At 38.3% G+C, this 16,484-nt stretch overlaps 1 protein-coding gene across 4 annotated transcripts in view; it reads left to right on the top strand.

Moving 5' to 3' along the window:
• The window catches only part of EXOC6B (exocyst complex component 6B), a 730,532-nt gene that overhangs the window by 317,078 nt on the left and 396,970 nt on the right, over nt 1-16,484 (top strand). For all 4 annotated transcript variants that reach the window (XM_086327590.1, XM_086327589.1, XM_086327591.1 and 1 more), the window contains one exon: nt 1,445-1,621. In XM_086327590.1, the coding sequence (XP_086183716.1) occupies nt 1,445-1,621 (177 nt within the window). The remainder of the gene's footprint in view (nt 1-1,444; nt 1,622-16,484) is intronic.

Below are 16,484 nucleotides of genomic sequence, written 5' to 3'. Positions count from 1 at the left end.
TGAAACACTTTTGGAACATGCTGGATTAAAGCATGTTAAATAACTTTTCTTAAAATAGGACTTTTCCCAGTTTTTATTCTGTTAATGTATTATACATCATATGTCTAGAAGAAGGTTTGCATAACATGGAGTGTTTCACATTTATTTGACTGCAGAACTCTTTTTTGGGGGACTGTTTTTGTCATGCTTTATGGGACTGTTGGTGTAGTGGGAAGATGACTCATATGGAATTTAGGAGATCACACTTTGGGCTTCTGATTTACCACTTACTAACCTTGTGGCCTCATACAATCCTTTGTCTTCCAGTGTATTTCCTGAGTGGTGATTAAGATCCCTTCCAGCTCTGATACTTTGGTCTAACTTCTGATGTTGACTCTGTATAGTCACACTTTCCACCTCTTTGGATGTATGGAAACCACATTGTTATTTGAGTGTACTTTGTTAAGCTGAGGGAATTACACTTTTCTATAAAAGTTTAGAAAAAGAAATGCTTAAAACTCTGATTTCCTCAGACTAAGGTCATGAAATTCTGTTGGATTCATTAGTTCATATTACTCTATTAAGATATTTCATTCTCCTGATTAAAATTTATTGATCTCATATATCCACATATCTGTTTTTAAGAGTACCCTAAGCTTGAAGACTCCTGTCCCTTTTCTCCAAACCACAGTGGTTCTAGTATAGCACTTATCTTTTAAGAGATAAATATTTAGTCATTTGCACTAATCTCTTCGCTGCTGTGCCATGCTAAGTCATTTCAGTCGTGTCCAACTCAGTGTGACCCTATGGACTGTAGACTGCCTGGCTCCTCTGTCCATGGGATTCTCCAGGCAAGAATACTGGAGTGGGTTGCCATGCCCTCCTCTGGGGAAATTTTCCTGACCCAGGGATCCGGCCCGCATCTCTTACGTCTCTTGCATTGGAGGGTAGGTTCTTTACCCCTAGTGCCACTTGGGAAGCCCCAATCTCTTGGCAAATCAATAGATTTCATTTTTGTGATGACAGTGTGTGTATTTAGAAAATCTTCCCAGGTGGCACTATTGGTAAAGAACCCTCTTCCAATGCAGAAGACTTAAGAGATGTGGTTCGATTTCTGGGTTGGGAAGACCCCCTGAAGGAGGCCATAGCAACCCACTCTAGTATTCTTGCCTGGAGAATTCCTGGCACAGAGGAGCCTGGTGGGCTGCAGTCCATGAGATTGCAAAGAGTTGGACACGACTGAAGTGACTTAGCTCTCACTAAGTGATTATCTTTTTTTTTTTTTTTCCTATGTGCTACATTAATATGTTTGGTTTTATTTCTGGTACTAAAACTTTATGTATTTTAAGGCATTTCATTGTATTTTCTTTTGATACCAATTAATTCAAAATTAGAAGTTCTTTGAATGCTTAAGTTTTGTTTCTTCTTTTGTTTGTTTATTTGTGTGTATTTATTTCTATCCTAGGCACAACAACAAAGAAACCTGGATAACATCATCTTGCAACAACCCAGGATAGGTAGCAAGAGAAAATCTAAGAAAGAAGCTTATACAATTTTTGATACAGAAATAGAAAGCACTAGCCCCAAGTCTGAACAGGATTCAGGAATTCTGGATGTTGAAGATGAGGAAGACGATGAAGAGGTAACTAACATTTGAACCGGGGCAGTGAACTTATTGTTCCTTTAAATATAGTGTGTTTGGGATGTGATCAGGAATTTATCAATGTAACATAACTTGTGTGATCTTCAGGATATTAAAGATCATTTAAAATACAAATGGTGCCTGATTTAAAGAAACTGAAGATGTACTAAGATATCTTAGGTTCTAAATCTTTATATTTTAAATATACTCATCCATTTTTTGTTTGTTTGTTTGTTTGTTTCAGTGTTTTTGATTGTATACTGAGTACTTCATTAAGGGAAGAATAGAGTTTACCTGACCTAGAGAAAGAGATCTAGATGACCTCTGCTGAAGCTGGAACAAATTACTTGAGACAAATAAAAGATGTTACTTTAAACAGTGGAGTGTAAACAAAGAGCTTTCTTAGCCTTGAGAAATGGTTCAGATTGAAATTACTAAATGGTTTCAGAAAGTTGAGAACATATTTCTAGAAGAAATAAATGTATATATGATTATAGAGTATCTGGGAATTTTGAGACATGTCCATGCTGTCTTAATTCTGTGACACTCTGAGGTGAAGAATAAGATTAAGTGGCTTAACTAGTATATTTTTATATCTTTCTTTGTTGTTAAAAGTATATTTAATGTATTTTTAAAAATAAAACTACTGTGATACTTGAGATTTCCAGTTAAAATATTTTTGAACTACTTATTATTTGCATAAACTGGATCCTTTTTTGTGTAAGTATAGTGGTTAGGGTGACAATATACAGCCTTGACATACTCCTTTTCCTATTTGGAACCAGTCTGTTGTTCCATGTCCAGTTCTAACTGTTGCTTCCTGACCTGCATATAGGTTTCTCAAGAGGCAGGTCAGGTGGTCTGGTATTCCCATCTCTTTCAGAATTTTCTACAGTTTATTGTGATCCACACAGTCAAAGGCTTTGGCATAGTCAATAAAGCAGAAATAGATCTTTTTCTGGAACTCTCTTGCTTTTTGGATGATCCAGCAGATGTTGGCAATTTGATCTCTGGTTCCTCTGCCTTTTCTAAAACCAGCTTGAACATTATTTAACTTATATGCAGAGTACATTATGAGAAACACTGGACTGGATGAAGCACAAGCTGGAATCAAGATTGCCGGGAGAAATATCAATAACCTCAGATATGCAGATGACACCACCCTTATGGCAGAAAGTGAAGAGGAACTAAAAAGCCTCTTGATGAAAGTGAAAGAGGGGAGTGAACAAGTTGGCTTAAAGCTTAACATTCAGAAAACGAAGATCATGGCATCTGGTCCCATCACTTCATGGGAAAGAGATGGGGAAACAGTGGAAACAGTGTCAGACTTTATTTTTTTGGGCTCCAAAATCACTGCAGATGGTGACTGCAGCCATGAAATTAAAAGACGCTTACTCCTTGGGGAAAAAAGCTATGACCAACCTAGATAGCATATTGAAAAGCAGAGAGATAACTTTGCCAACAAAGGTCCGTCTAGTTAAGGCTGTGGTTTTTCCAGTAGTCATGTATGGATGTGAGAGTTGGACTGTGAAGAAAGCTGAGCGCCGAAGAATTGATGCTTTTGAACTGTGGCGTTGGAGAAGACTCTTGAGAGTCCCTTGGACTGCAAGGAGATCCAACCAGTCCATTCTAAAGGAGCTCAGCCCTGGGTGTTCTTTGGAAGGAATGATGTTAAAGCTGAAACTCCAGTACTTTGGTCACCTCATGCGAAGAGTTGACTCCTTGGAAAAGACTCTGATGCTGGGAGGGATTGGGGGCAGGAGGAAAAGGGGACAACAGAGGATGAGATGGCTTTATGGCATCACTGACTTGATGGACGTGAGTTTGAGTGAACTCCGGGAGTTGATGATGGACAGGGAGGCCTGGCGTGCTACGATTCATGGGGTCGCAAAGAGTCGGACACGAATGAGCGACTAAACTGACTGACTGATAGTGGTTAGGTGCATGAACTTTAAAGGCTTATGGACCATTCAGATATTGATTTTGCTATTTTATTTTACTTAAAAATTATGAGTAATGATCATATTATTTACTTTTCAAATGCTCACTGAAATGAGCAATAAACCATTTACTACTGTTCTCAGTAACCTGTTTTATCTTTAATTATTTGTCTCCTTTTTATGTTTCCCCAGGTAAAACTAGATTCACTGTTTCTTCCCCATCCGTGTTCTTTGTTATATCCTTACTACACTTCTTACTCTTCTCTCTCTGCTGAAACTACAGCCCCAAACTTTTCACTAGCTTTGTAATCTTAGATATTGTTTGGAACTTCTCACTATGTCTTCTCACTTAGTCTTCCAAACTAAAGTTTGGAACTTTAGTGTCTTTGGAACAAGTGCCTCTACTATTAAAGGTGGTCAGCAAATTTCACTACTCTTTGTTGCTGATTTCTCTTTCATATCATTATTATCAGAGTGCCTGCCCTTATTATCATTACTCTTTTTGCTTCAGAAATTAAATTGACACTATTTAAATGGGGCTGAAAAACAAATAAATGGATTACTTACTTATTGTCTAAGTCATTAGCATTTAACTGTCATTGCGTATCTGAGAGACTGTCATATACATAAGGTACTACATTCTTTTATATAGTTTTTGTTATTGACGGGATACATTTCTATAATCAAATCAATAATTTTATGTACAGTTTATCAGGTTGTGTTTACTATGTGAATGGGGTACATCAGTATTTCACTGGGCGTCCCTGGTGGCTCAGATGGTAAAGAAGCTGCTTGCAGTGCAGGAGACATGGGTTCGATCCCTGAGTTGGGATGATCCCCTGGAGAAGGGAATGGCTACCCACTCCAGTATTCTTGCCTGAAGAATTCCATGGACTGAGGAGCCTGGCGGGCTGTAGTCCATTGGCTTGCAAAGAGCTGGACACGACTAAGCTACTACACAATAGTTAATAAAATGTGAAAGTTTCATTTTAATCCCTAATGTACTTGGATAAAAAGAACTTTTAATAATTCTAAGATATAGAGGTAAGGAAAAACCAGACATTTCCCTGATACCCATGGAAATAGAACGGGGCAGAGAAAACTTGATCCCCTGAGTATTTTTTAGCTTTCTCTCTAGCTTGGAATGACTCGTATGGTTGGATATGGATCCACCCAGGAGACCAGATTGTCAGGGATTAGACTCATCACAAGTAAGAAGTTTATTAGCAGTAAAATAAAGCATCAAGATCAGGATGAGGTCCAGTTAACATTTTAAATTTACATTTTAGATTCCCATTAAGGAAGTTAAATTCTGTCAGGCACTATGGCTTAAGGAAACAAGTTAAACATAGTGTATGCCCCTGGATAATACACACCCCAAAGAGAGGGTTATGTGATAAGATGAAAGAATGAAAGATGTACACAGTTCTCATATATTAGTGAGAGCCTGCTGGATATGAGCCATTCTTTATTGTTAGCTCGCTGAAGATGCTGGGCAAGTCCTTTTTTAATTTTTGTTCCATATTTTTTCATTGTTTTGTCTTCTGACGACCAGAGAAGATGAAGAAAGCCTGACTAGTAAAATATGTTGGGGTTCCTCATAAAGGAAGTATTATAAGAATGTACTTGGAAGTTAGCATTTTAAAATGGTTATGTATCCCAAATCAAACAGAATTTGTATTAGAGATTTGCTGATTGCGCTCTTACAATAAGAATTCAGCACTTTGCTGTCATCTAATGGCATCCTATCTTAAAAAAAAATCCTACCTTATATTTATTTACTTCTCAGTTTGAATCTTCTTCAAGTGCACATTCTTAATCTCAAACCTCATGTAGAGAATTATTTATTTAGATGTCTCCAAACTGGTTTCTTGGCATAGTTCTTGCATGGTGTGAATAAATTCTTCAGATAAGGTCTTCCATGACCCACTGTGACGTTCTGACCTTCATTCTTGTCATTCTTCAACAGACCTCATTGAGAGTAGCATAAATAGTTTTTGAAATATTTTGACTTTAAACTGTGGCATAGAATTGAGTAGTTCTTAATCTATTTGGAGGTCATATTTTCTGTGACAGTTTAATAAACTATATGGACTTTACCCTTTACTTTGCTGCTTTACCCAGTAAAATCTATGTACTTTCACTTACAAAAAATTATGTATAAAATTTTAGGGAATTTGTGAAACTAATGTTGCCCCTAGGACGTAAGTTAAGAACCTGTGTTGTAGAGAGAGTGCTTCTTGAACTTAAATTTGCATAGAAATCAACTTGGAATCATATTAAATGCAGATTCTGATTGTGTAGGATGGGGGTGAATCTGAAAGTCAGCATATTTAACAAACTCCCAGTTAAGAACTGTGCTTCTGGTCCCTGGGCATACTTTGAGTTGCAAGGCTATAGTGGACCATGAGGAAGCATTTTTAGTACATAAAGCAAATAAATTCATGAATGTTTAGGTGTCTTACTGATTTTTCGTTAATGTGTCCTAACATTTTTCCAGCAAAGAATACTGTACTTGAATCAGTTCAGTTCAGTTCAGTTGCTCAGTCATGTCCAACTCTTTGCGACCCCATGGACTGCAGCACGCCAGGCTTCCCTGTCCATCACCAACTCCCGGAGCTTACTCAAACTCATGTCCATTGAGTTGGTGATGCCGTCCAACCGTCTCATCCTCTGTCGTCCCTTCTCCTCCTGCCCCCAGTCCCTCTCAGCATCAGGGTCTTTTCCAATGAGTCAGCTCTTCGCATGAGGTGGCCAAAGTATTGGAGTTTCAGCTTCAGCATCAATCCTTCCAATGAACACTCAGGACTGATCTCCTTTAGGATGGACTGGTTGGATCTCCTTGCAGTCCAAGGGACTCTCAGGAGTCTTCTCCAACACCACAGTACAAAAGCATCAATTCTTCAGCACTCAGCTTTCTTTGTAGTCCAACTTTCATATCCATAGATGACTACCGGAAAAACCAAAGCTTTCACTAGATGGACCTTTGTTGACAAAGTAATGTCTCTGCTCTTTAATATGCTGTCTAGATTGGTCATAAATTTTTTTCCAAGGAGCATCTTTTAATTTCATGGCTGCAATCACCAGCTGCAGTGACTTTGGAGCCCCCCAAAATAAAGTCTCTTACTGTTTCCATTGTTTTCCCCATCTATTCACCATGAAGTGATGGGACCAGATGCCGTGATCTTAATTTTCTGAATGTTGAGTTTTAAGCCAACTTGTTCACTCTCCTCTTTCACTTTCATCAAGAGGCTTTTTTAGTTCCTCTTCACTTTCTGCCAAAAGTGTGGTGTCATCTGCATATCTGAGGTTATTGATATTTCTCCCGGCAATCTTGATTCCAGCTTGTGCTTCATCCAGTCCAGCATTTCTCATGATGTGCTCTGCATATAAGTTAAATAAGCAGGGTGACAATATACAGCCTTGACATACTCCTTTCCCAATTTGGATCCTGTCTGTTGTTCCAAATCCAGTTCTAATTGTTGCTTCCTAACCTGCATATAGGTTTCTCAAGAGGCTGATCAGGTGGTCTGGTGTGCCCATCTCTTTCAGAATTTTCCACAGTTTGTGGTGATCCACATAGTCAAAGGCTTTGGTGTAGTCAGTAAAGCAGAAATAGATGTTTTTCTGGAACTCTTTTACTTTTTCGATAATCCAGCAGATATTGGCAATTTATCTCTGTTTCCTCTGCTTTTTCCAAAACCAGCTTGAACATCTGGAACTTCACAGTTCAAGGACTGTCGAAGCCTGGCTTGGAGAATTTTGAGCATTACTTTGCTAGTGTGTGAGATGAGTGCAATTGTGTGGTATTTTGAGCATTCTTTGGCATTGCCTTTCTTTGGGATTGGAATGAAAACTGACCTTTTCCAGTCCTGTGGCCACTGCTGAGTTTTCCAAATTTGCTGTCATATTGAGTGCAGCATTTTCATAGCATCATCTTTTAGGATTTGAAATAGCTATTGAATAGAAAGTACTTGAATAGAAAGTCGTATTTTGTTTTCTAAAATCTGTTGCTTTCCAGGTGGCACTAGTGTGAAGAACCTGCCTGCCAATGCAGGAGATGTAAGAGTGCAGGTTCAGTCCTTGGGTTGAGAAGATCCCCTGGAGGGGGGCATGGGAACCCACTCTGGTATTCTTGTCTGAAAAATCCATGGACAGAGGATCCTGGCGGGCTATAATCCATGGGGTTTCAAAGAGTCAGACACAACTAAAGCAACTTAGCATGCACACATAATAAATTAGAGCATTATTTTTAATGAAATTTTATAATTCTGATTTAACATAGTTCAGTTTAGGTATTTTTTTTCAATATCTGAAGAACGTTTTGCCCTTTCCTGTGTTTTTAGTGAAAATATACTTAATATATTTTTTGAGCCAAGTGACATTTGTACATTATTTACTATGTCTTTAGTTTGATAATAATAGTAGACTATAGAATGAGATGGGTAAGGAAAACTGAACACCTGCAAAAGAGGTTTCTACATAGCAAACAGATTGTATATTTTTAAACTGAAGTAAAGTTTGTGTCAGACATAGGAAAAACTTAATAGCCTGGGGATGAAAAACTTCATAGCCTGAAGATGAAGTCGCAGTAGGAAGTTGTCATCTTGGATGAAAAAAATGATTAAATGTTGAACTGACTGCCAAAGTCAGTCTCTTGATTGCTAGTTGCAAGAAAACTATTCCCCTGTAAATTCTCTCCCTATTTGTATTTTATTTTTGTCTAAGTTAATGAAAGGGTCACCTTAATTAATGTAAGTTTTTTATTTTAACTTGTCATATATATATATAAAGTTGAACTATATAAACTGCTGGTATTTGCCCATTTTTTGACCAAGAACTTAGTTTTCAGTGGAAGTATGTATGAATTTTAGAATTAAAAAGTATTTATATTTCAATTATATGGCATTATAATTTGAGATCTGTAACATTACAAAGTGATCACTCCCCAAAGGGTCACTTCTGTCAACATACTGCTGACCCCTTGAATGCCTTGAAGCCCTCCTCCAGGCCCCTTCCCCTCTGTTGACTACTGGTCTGTTCCCTGTAACAATGTGTTTGTTTTTATTTTATTTAGTTTTATATTCCACATATGAATGAATTCATACATTATTTGTCTTTTTATTTCTGATATTTCACTCAGCATAATAACCCTCAGTTCCATCCGTGTCATCCCAGTTGGCAAGATTTCATTGTTTTTATCTAGTTGATTAGTATCTACCTATATGCCAGATCTTTTTTATCCATTCCTCATCCATTAATGGACATTTTCCCCTATCTTATGGCTATTGTACAAATGGCTATCGTAAATAATCCTCAAGTGAACATAGGGGTACGTATATCTTTTTGAATTAGGTTTTCATATTCTTTATATATATATATACACACCCAGTAGTTACAATACCTGGATAATATGGTAGTTCTATTCTTAAGTTTTTGAGGAATCTCTGTACTGTTTTTCATAATAGCTGCACCAATTTACAATCCCACTAACCATATTTGAGTGTTCCCTTTTCTCTATATCCTCTCCAGTATTTGTTATTTTTTAACTTTTTGTTAAAGTTAAAGCCATTTGTTAAAACTTTAACAAAAGCTTTTTCATTCTGATGGATGTAAGATGATATTGTGGCTTTTATTTGCATTTCTGTAGTAAATAGTGATGTTGAACATCTTTTTATGTGATTTTAGCCACCTGTATGTCTTTAGAAAATTGTATATTGAGTTTATTTTCCCATTTTTTAAATTGGACTGTTTATTTTTTGTTGTTGAGTTGCGGGTTCTATATATGTTTTAAATATTAACTCTTTATCAGATATGTGATTTGCAAACATCTTCTTCCATTCAGTAGGTTGTTTTTTGTTTTAATGATGATTTCCTTTGCTGTGCAAAAGCTTCTTAGTTTGATATAGTCCCATTTGTTTACTTTTGCTTTTGTTTCCCTTCCTTTTGGAGTTAGATCCAAAAATCATCACTAAGACAGCAATCAATGAGATTACCTCTTGTGTTTGTTTTCCAGGAATTTTATGGTTTCAGGTCTTACATTTAAGTCTTTAAACAGTTTTGTGCTAATTTTTGTGTGTACTTTAAGATAGTGGTTCGGTTTCATCCCTCTGTCTGTAGCTGTCCAATTTCCCAACACCATTTATTGAAGAGACAGTCCTTTTTCCATTGCATTATATATTCTTTGCTTCTTCATCATAAATTAACTCTTTATTGACCAGGAGAGTTTTGCAGAAACTAATGCCTGTGGCCAGCGATTTGTTATATAAGTGAATATTGAAAAGTCTCTGGTCGATAATGTTTGGGTAACAAAAGATGTTTTCATATGTCTCTGTTCAGTAATGTGATAACTGTCCACATATACGTAGATAGTTTTTGGGCTCTTAATTATGTTTCATTGGCCTGCGTGTCTGCTTTTGGGCCACTGCCATTTTGTTTTGATTACTATAGCTTTGTAGTATAGTTTGAAATCACGATCATGGTCTCTCTGGCTCTGTTGTTTTTCAAGATTGTTTTGACTATTTGGGATCTTTTGTGGTTCCATACAGACTTTAGAATTGTTTTTTCTAGTTCTGTGAAATATTCCATGGGGAATTTTGATAGGGATTTATCTGCCTGCAATGAAGGAGACCTGGGTTTGATCCCTGGGTCAGGAAGATCCCCTGGAGAAAGAAATGGCAACCCACTCCAGTACCTTTGCCTGGAAAATCCCATGAACAGAGGAGCCTGGTAGGCTACAGTCCATGGGATCACAAAGAGTCAGACATGACTGAATGATTTCACTTTCACTTTTCATCGAATCTGTAGATTGTTTTGGATATTATGAACATTTTAACAGTGTTAAGGCTGTATATTGTCACCCTGCTTATTTAACTTATATGCAGAGTACATCATGGGAAACGCTGGACTGGAAGAAATACAAGCTGGAATCAAGATTGCCAGGAGAAATATCAATAACCTCAGATATGCATATGACACCACCCTTATGGCAGAAAGTGAAGAGGAACTAAAAAGCCTCTTGATGAAGGTAAAAGTGGAGAGTGAAAAAGTTGGCTTAAAGCTCAACATTCAGAAAACAAAGATCATGGCATCCGGTCCCATCACTTCATGGGAAATAGATGGGGAAACAGTGGAAACAGTGTCAGACTTTATTTTTGGGGGCTCCCAAATCACTGCAGATGGTGACTGCAGCCATGAAATTAAAAGACGCTTACTCCTCGAAGGAAAGTTATGTCCAACCTAGATAGCATATTCAAAAGCAGAGACATTACTTTGCCAACTAAGGTCTGTCTAATCAAGGCTATGGTTTTTCCTGTGGTCATGTATGGATGTGAGAGTTGGATTGTGAAGAAGGCTGAGTGCCGAAGAATTGATGCTTTTGAACTGTGGTGTTGGAGAAGACTCTTGAGAGTCCCTTGGACTGCAAGGAGATCCAGCCAGTCCATTCTGAAGGAGATCAGCCCTGGGATTTCTTTGGAAGGAATGATGCTAAAGCTGAAACTCCAGTACTTTGGCCACCTCATGCGAAGAGTTGACTCATTGGAAAAGACTCTGATGCTGGGAGGGATTGGGGGCAGGAGGAGAAGGGGATGACAGAGGATGAGATGGCTGGCTGGATGGCATCACTGACTCGATGGATGTGAGTCTGAGTGAACTCCCGGAGATGGTGATGGACAGGGAGGCCTGGCGTGCTGCGATTCATGGGGCCGCAAAGAGTCAGACACGACTGAGCGACTGAACTGAACTGAACTCTTCTATTCCTTGAGTATGAAATGTTTTTTCCCTTACTTGAGTCTTCTTTAATTTCTTTCATCAGTCTTCGAGTTTTCAGTGTACAGGCCTTTTATCTCCTTGGTTAAATTTAATCCTGGATATTTTATTCTTTTTGATGCAGTCGTAAATTGGATTGCTTTCTTAATTTCTTTTTCTGATATTTCATTACTGTTGTATATGCTTTCCTGGTGGCTCAGACGGTAAAGCATTTGCCTGCAATGCAGGAGACCTGGGTTCGCTTCCTTGGTCAGGAAGATCCCTTGGAGAAGGAAATGGCAATCCACTCCAGCATTCTTGCCTGGAAAATCCCATGGACGGAGGACCCTGATAGGCTACAGGAAATGCCATGGATTTCTGTGTATTGATTTAATATCCTGGAACTTTGCTGATTTCATTGATTAGTTCTGATTTTTTTTTTTTTTTGGTGGGGTCTTTAGGGGTTTCTAAATATAGTATCATGTCATCTGCAAACCGTGACAGTTTTACTTCTTTGTTTCTAATTTGGATGCTTTTATTTAATTGCCTTGCCTAATTGCTGTAGCTAGGACTTTGAATACTTTTTTGAATAAAAGTGGTGAGAGTGGGCATCCTTGTTTTATTTCTGATCTTAGAAGAATAACATTAAGCTTTTCACTGTTGGCTATGGTGTTGGCTGTGGGTCTGTCATATATGGCCTTTAGTATGTTGAAGTATATTCCCTCTATTCTTGGACAGAGGAGACTGGCAGGGTATGGTCCCTAGGGTCACAAAGAGTCACATGTGACTGAAGCGACTTAGCACACAGGCATATTCCCTCTACACCCACATTATTGAGAGTTTTTATGGTAAATGAACCTTGAATTTTATTAAAAGCTTTTTCTGCATTAAGATGATCATATGTTTCTCCTTTATTTTGTTAGTGTGATGTATCACATAGATTTTAGATGTAGAACCATCCTTGATCCCTGGAGTAAATCCCACTTGATTGTGGTGTATAATCCTTTTAATGTATTGTCAAATTCAGTTTGTTAATATGTTGTTGAAGATTTTTACCTCTATGTTCATCAGGGATATTGGCCTGTATACAGGTTTTCTTTTTGATGTTGTCCTTGTCTGGTTTTGGTGTCAGGGCAAACCAGGGCATCATAAAAAGTGTTTGGAAGCATTCCTTCCTATTCTTTTTTTTTTTTTTTTTGGCGGGGGTGGGGGGAAGAATTTGAGAAGCATGCATGTATGCTAAGTCACTTCAGTCATGTCTGACTGTTTGTAATGCTATGGACTATAGCCTGCTGGGGCCTCTATCCACCAGATTCTCCAGGCAAGAATACTGGAGTGGGTTGCCATGCTCTCCTTCAGAGGATCTTCCTGACTCAAGGATTGAACCCTTGTCTCTTATGTCTGGTACATTGGTAGGCAGTTCTTTACTGTTAGCAGCACCTGGGGTGCCTGAGTTTGAGAAGGATAGGTATTGAATCTTTTTCAAATATTTAGGATGATTCACCAGTGAAGCCATCTGGTCTAGGCCTTTTGTTTATTGGGAGGTTTTTGATTAGTATTCGGTCTCCTTGCTAGTAATCAGTCCATTCAGCTTTTCTGTTTCCTCACTATTCCATCCTGGTAGACTATATGTTTTATCTGTTTCTTCTAGGCTGTCCAATTTGTTGGCATATTATTGTTCATAGTATTCTCTTACCATTCTTTGTGTTTTTGTGGTATCAGTTATAATTTCTCTTTATTCCTGATGTTATTTGACTCCTCTTGCTTTTTTTCTTGCTTTGTCTAAAGGCTTGTCAATTTTATTTTTCTTCTTAAAGAACCACCTCTTAGTTTTCTATTGTCTTTTTGCCTTTACATACTGTTCATGGCGTTCTCAGGGCAAGAATATTGAAGGGTTTACCATTCCCTTTTCCAGGAGATCATGTTATTTCAGAGAATGAGATAGTTGGATGGTCAGCATCACTGACTCAATGGACATGAGTTTGAGCAAACTCCAGGAGATAGTGAAGGACAGGGAAGCCTGGTGTGCTGCAGTTTATGGGGTTTCAAGGAGTCTGGTATGACTTAGTGACTGAACATTTGTCTTTTTAATTTCTATTTCATTTATTTCTGCACTGATCTTATTATTTTCTTTTATCTACTAACTTTGGACTTTGATTTGTTCTTCTTTTTCTAGTTCCTTAGCATTAAAATTAGATTTCTATTATTTCTTGAAGTAGTCCTGGACTGCTGTTGACTTCCCTCTGAGAACTACATTTGCTGCATCTTAAAGACTTCAGTGTGTAATATTTCCATTTTTCTTTGTCTCTAGGTATTTTTTTTTTAATTTTACTTTTGATTTCTTCAATGACCCACTGGTTGTTTGGTAGCATATTGCTTAATTCCCACATTTTTACTGGTTTTTTGGTTCAGTTTTCTTCTTGTAATTGATTTCTGTTTTCATAGTGTTGTGACTGTGAAAAATGCTTAATATCTCAATCTTCTTAAGTTTATTCATTTAATTTCTTTTTTAATTGGAGGAAAATTGCTTTACAATGTTGTGTTAATTTCTACCATATAACAGCACAAATCAGTCATAATTATATATGTATTGGGTACATTCCACAATTCTAAATTTTTACTACCCCCACCAAATTTTATGTTTTTGATGTCACATTTTGCATCTTTTTATTTATGTTTCCTTAGAAAATTATTGTATTTTTTTTAGCTAAGTTTACTTCTTTTGTCTCTTAAGCTTTATGGTAGTTTTATAAGTGCTTGATTGGCTACCTTCTTTTTTAAAATTTTTAATTAATTAATTTATTTTAATTGGAGGATAATTGCTTTACAGTGTTGTGATGATTTTTGCCATACATCAGCATGAATTGGCCACAGGTATACATGTGTCCCCTACATCCTGAACCTCCCTCTGACCTCCCTCCCGACTCTATCCCTCTGGGTTGTCCCAGACCACTGGCTTTGGCTACCTGCTTCATGTATCAATCTTGCACTGGCCATCTGTTTTACATATAGTAATGTCCAGGTTTTAATGCTATTCTCTCAAGTCATCCCATTCTCCCCGTCTTCCACTGAGTCCAAAAGTCTGTTCTTTACGTCCGTGTCCTGCATGTAGGATCATTGGTACTGTTTTCCTAAATTCCATGCTGTTGCTGCTGCTAAGTCGCTTCAGTCGTGTCCAACTCTGTACGACCCCATAGACAGCAGCCCACCAGGTTCCTCTGTCCCCGGGATTCTCCAGGCAAGAATACTGGAGTGGGTTGCTGTTTTCCTCTCCAATTCATGAAAGTGAAAAGTGAAAGTGAAGTCGTTCAGTCGTGCCCGACTCTTAGCGACCCCATGGACTGGAGCCTACCAGGCTCCTCCATCCATGGGATTTTCCAGGCAAGAGTACTGGAGTGGGGTGCCATTGCCTTCTCCCCTAAATACCATATATATGTGTAAATATCAGTATTTGTCTTTCTCTTTCTGACTTGCTTCACTCTGTATATTAAGCTCCAGGTTCATCCACCTCATTAGAACTGTCTCAGATGCATTCCTTTTTGTAGCTGAGTAATATTCCACTGTGTGTATGCACCACAACTTCCTTGTCCATTCATCTGCCGATGGACATCTAGGTTGTTTCCATGGCCTAGCAACTGTAAACAGTGCTGCAGTGAACATTAGGGTACATGTATTGCTTTCAGTTCTGGTTTCCTCAGGGTGTATCTTGCTTACGTTTTCCCATGAGATTTTTACTTTCCTGTGTTTTCTTCTTATCAGTTAGTGTTGTTTTTTTTTCAACTTAGGGAATTCCCTGTAACTTTTCTTGTAAGTCCACTTTAGTGGTGATAAACTTCTTTGCCGTGCTATGCTTAGTTGCTCATTTGTGTCCGACTCTTTGTGACCCCCGTGGATTGTAGCCCTCCAGGCTCCTCTGTCCTTGGGGATTCTCCAGCCAAGAATACTGGTAGCCATGCCCTCCTCTAGGGGATCTTCCCAACCCAGGGATCAAACCCAGGTCTCCTGTATTGCAGGCAGATTCTTCACAGTATGAGCCTCCAAGGAAGTTAACTTCTTGAGCTTTTGCTTATTTGGAAAACCTTTACCTCATCTTTAATTTTGAATGACAAACTTGCCGATTAGAGAAATATTGGTTGGAAAAATTTTCCTTTTAGCAATTTGAATACGCCATGCCACTCACTTATGGCCTGTAGAGTTTCTTCTGATAAATCTGCTGGAAGCTTTATAAGGATTTTTTTTTTTTAATATAATAAGTTTTAAACTGTGGAAAATTCTGAAAGAGATGGGAATACCAAACCTATATGCAGGTCAGGAAGCAACAGTTAGAACTGGACATGGAACAACAGACTGGTTCCAAATAGGAAAAGGAGTACATCAAGGCTGTATATTGTCACTCTGCTTATTTAACTTCTATGCAGAGTACATCATGAGAAATGCTGGGCTGGAAGAAGCACAAGCTGGAATCAAGATTGCCGGGAGAAATATCAATAACCTCAGATATGCAGATGACACCACCCTTATGGCAGAAAGTGAAGAAGAACTAAAGAGCCTCTTGATGAAAGTGAAAAAGTTGGCTTAAAGCTGGCCAACTGGCCAATCTGGTCCCATCACTTCATGGGAAATAGATGGGGAAACAGTAGAAACAGTGTCAGACTTTCCTTTTTTGGGCTCCAAAATCACTGCAGATGGTTATTGCAGCCATGAAATTAAAAGACGCTTGCTCCTTGGAAGGAAAGTTATGACCAACATAGATAGCATATTCAAAAGCAGAGACATTACTTTGTCAACAATGGTCCGTCTAGTCAAGGCTATGTTTTTTCCAGTAGTCACGTATGGATGTGAGAGTTGGACTATAAAGAAAGCTGAGTGCCGAAGAATTGATGTTTTTGAACTGTGGTGTTGGAGAAGACTTTTGAGAGTCCCTTGGACTGCAAGGAGATTCAACCAGTCCATCCTAAAGGAGGTCCGTCCTGGTTGTTCATTGGAAGGACTGATGTTGAAGCTGAAGCTCCAATACTTTGGCCACCTGATGTGAAGAGCTGACTCATTTGAAAAGACCCTGATGATGGGAAAGATCGAGGGCAGGAGGAGAAGGGGACGACAGAGGATGAGATGGTTGGACGGCATCACTGACTCAATGGACATGAGTTTGAGTGAACTCCGGAAGTTGGTGA

The sequence above is a fragment of the Bos grunniens genome, chromosome 11 (assembly GCF_055505025.1).
Source record: "Bos grunniens cultivar Pamir isolate PY7600 chromosome 11, Bosgru_T2T1.0, whole genome shotgun sequence".
Classification (NCBI taxonomy): Eukaryota; Metazoa; Chordata; class Mammalia; order Artiodactyla; family Bovidae; genus Bos; species Bos grunniens.
The sequence above is the reverse complement of the archived record's forward strand: the minus strand, read 5'-3'. Positions and strand labels throughout refer to the sequence as shown.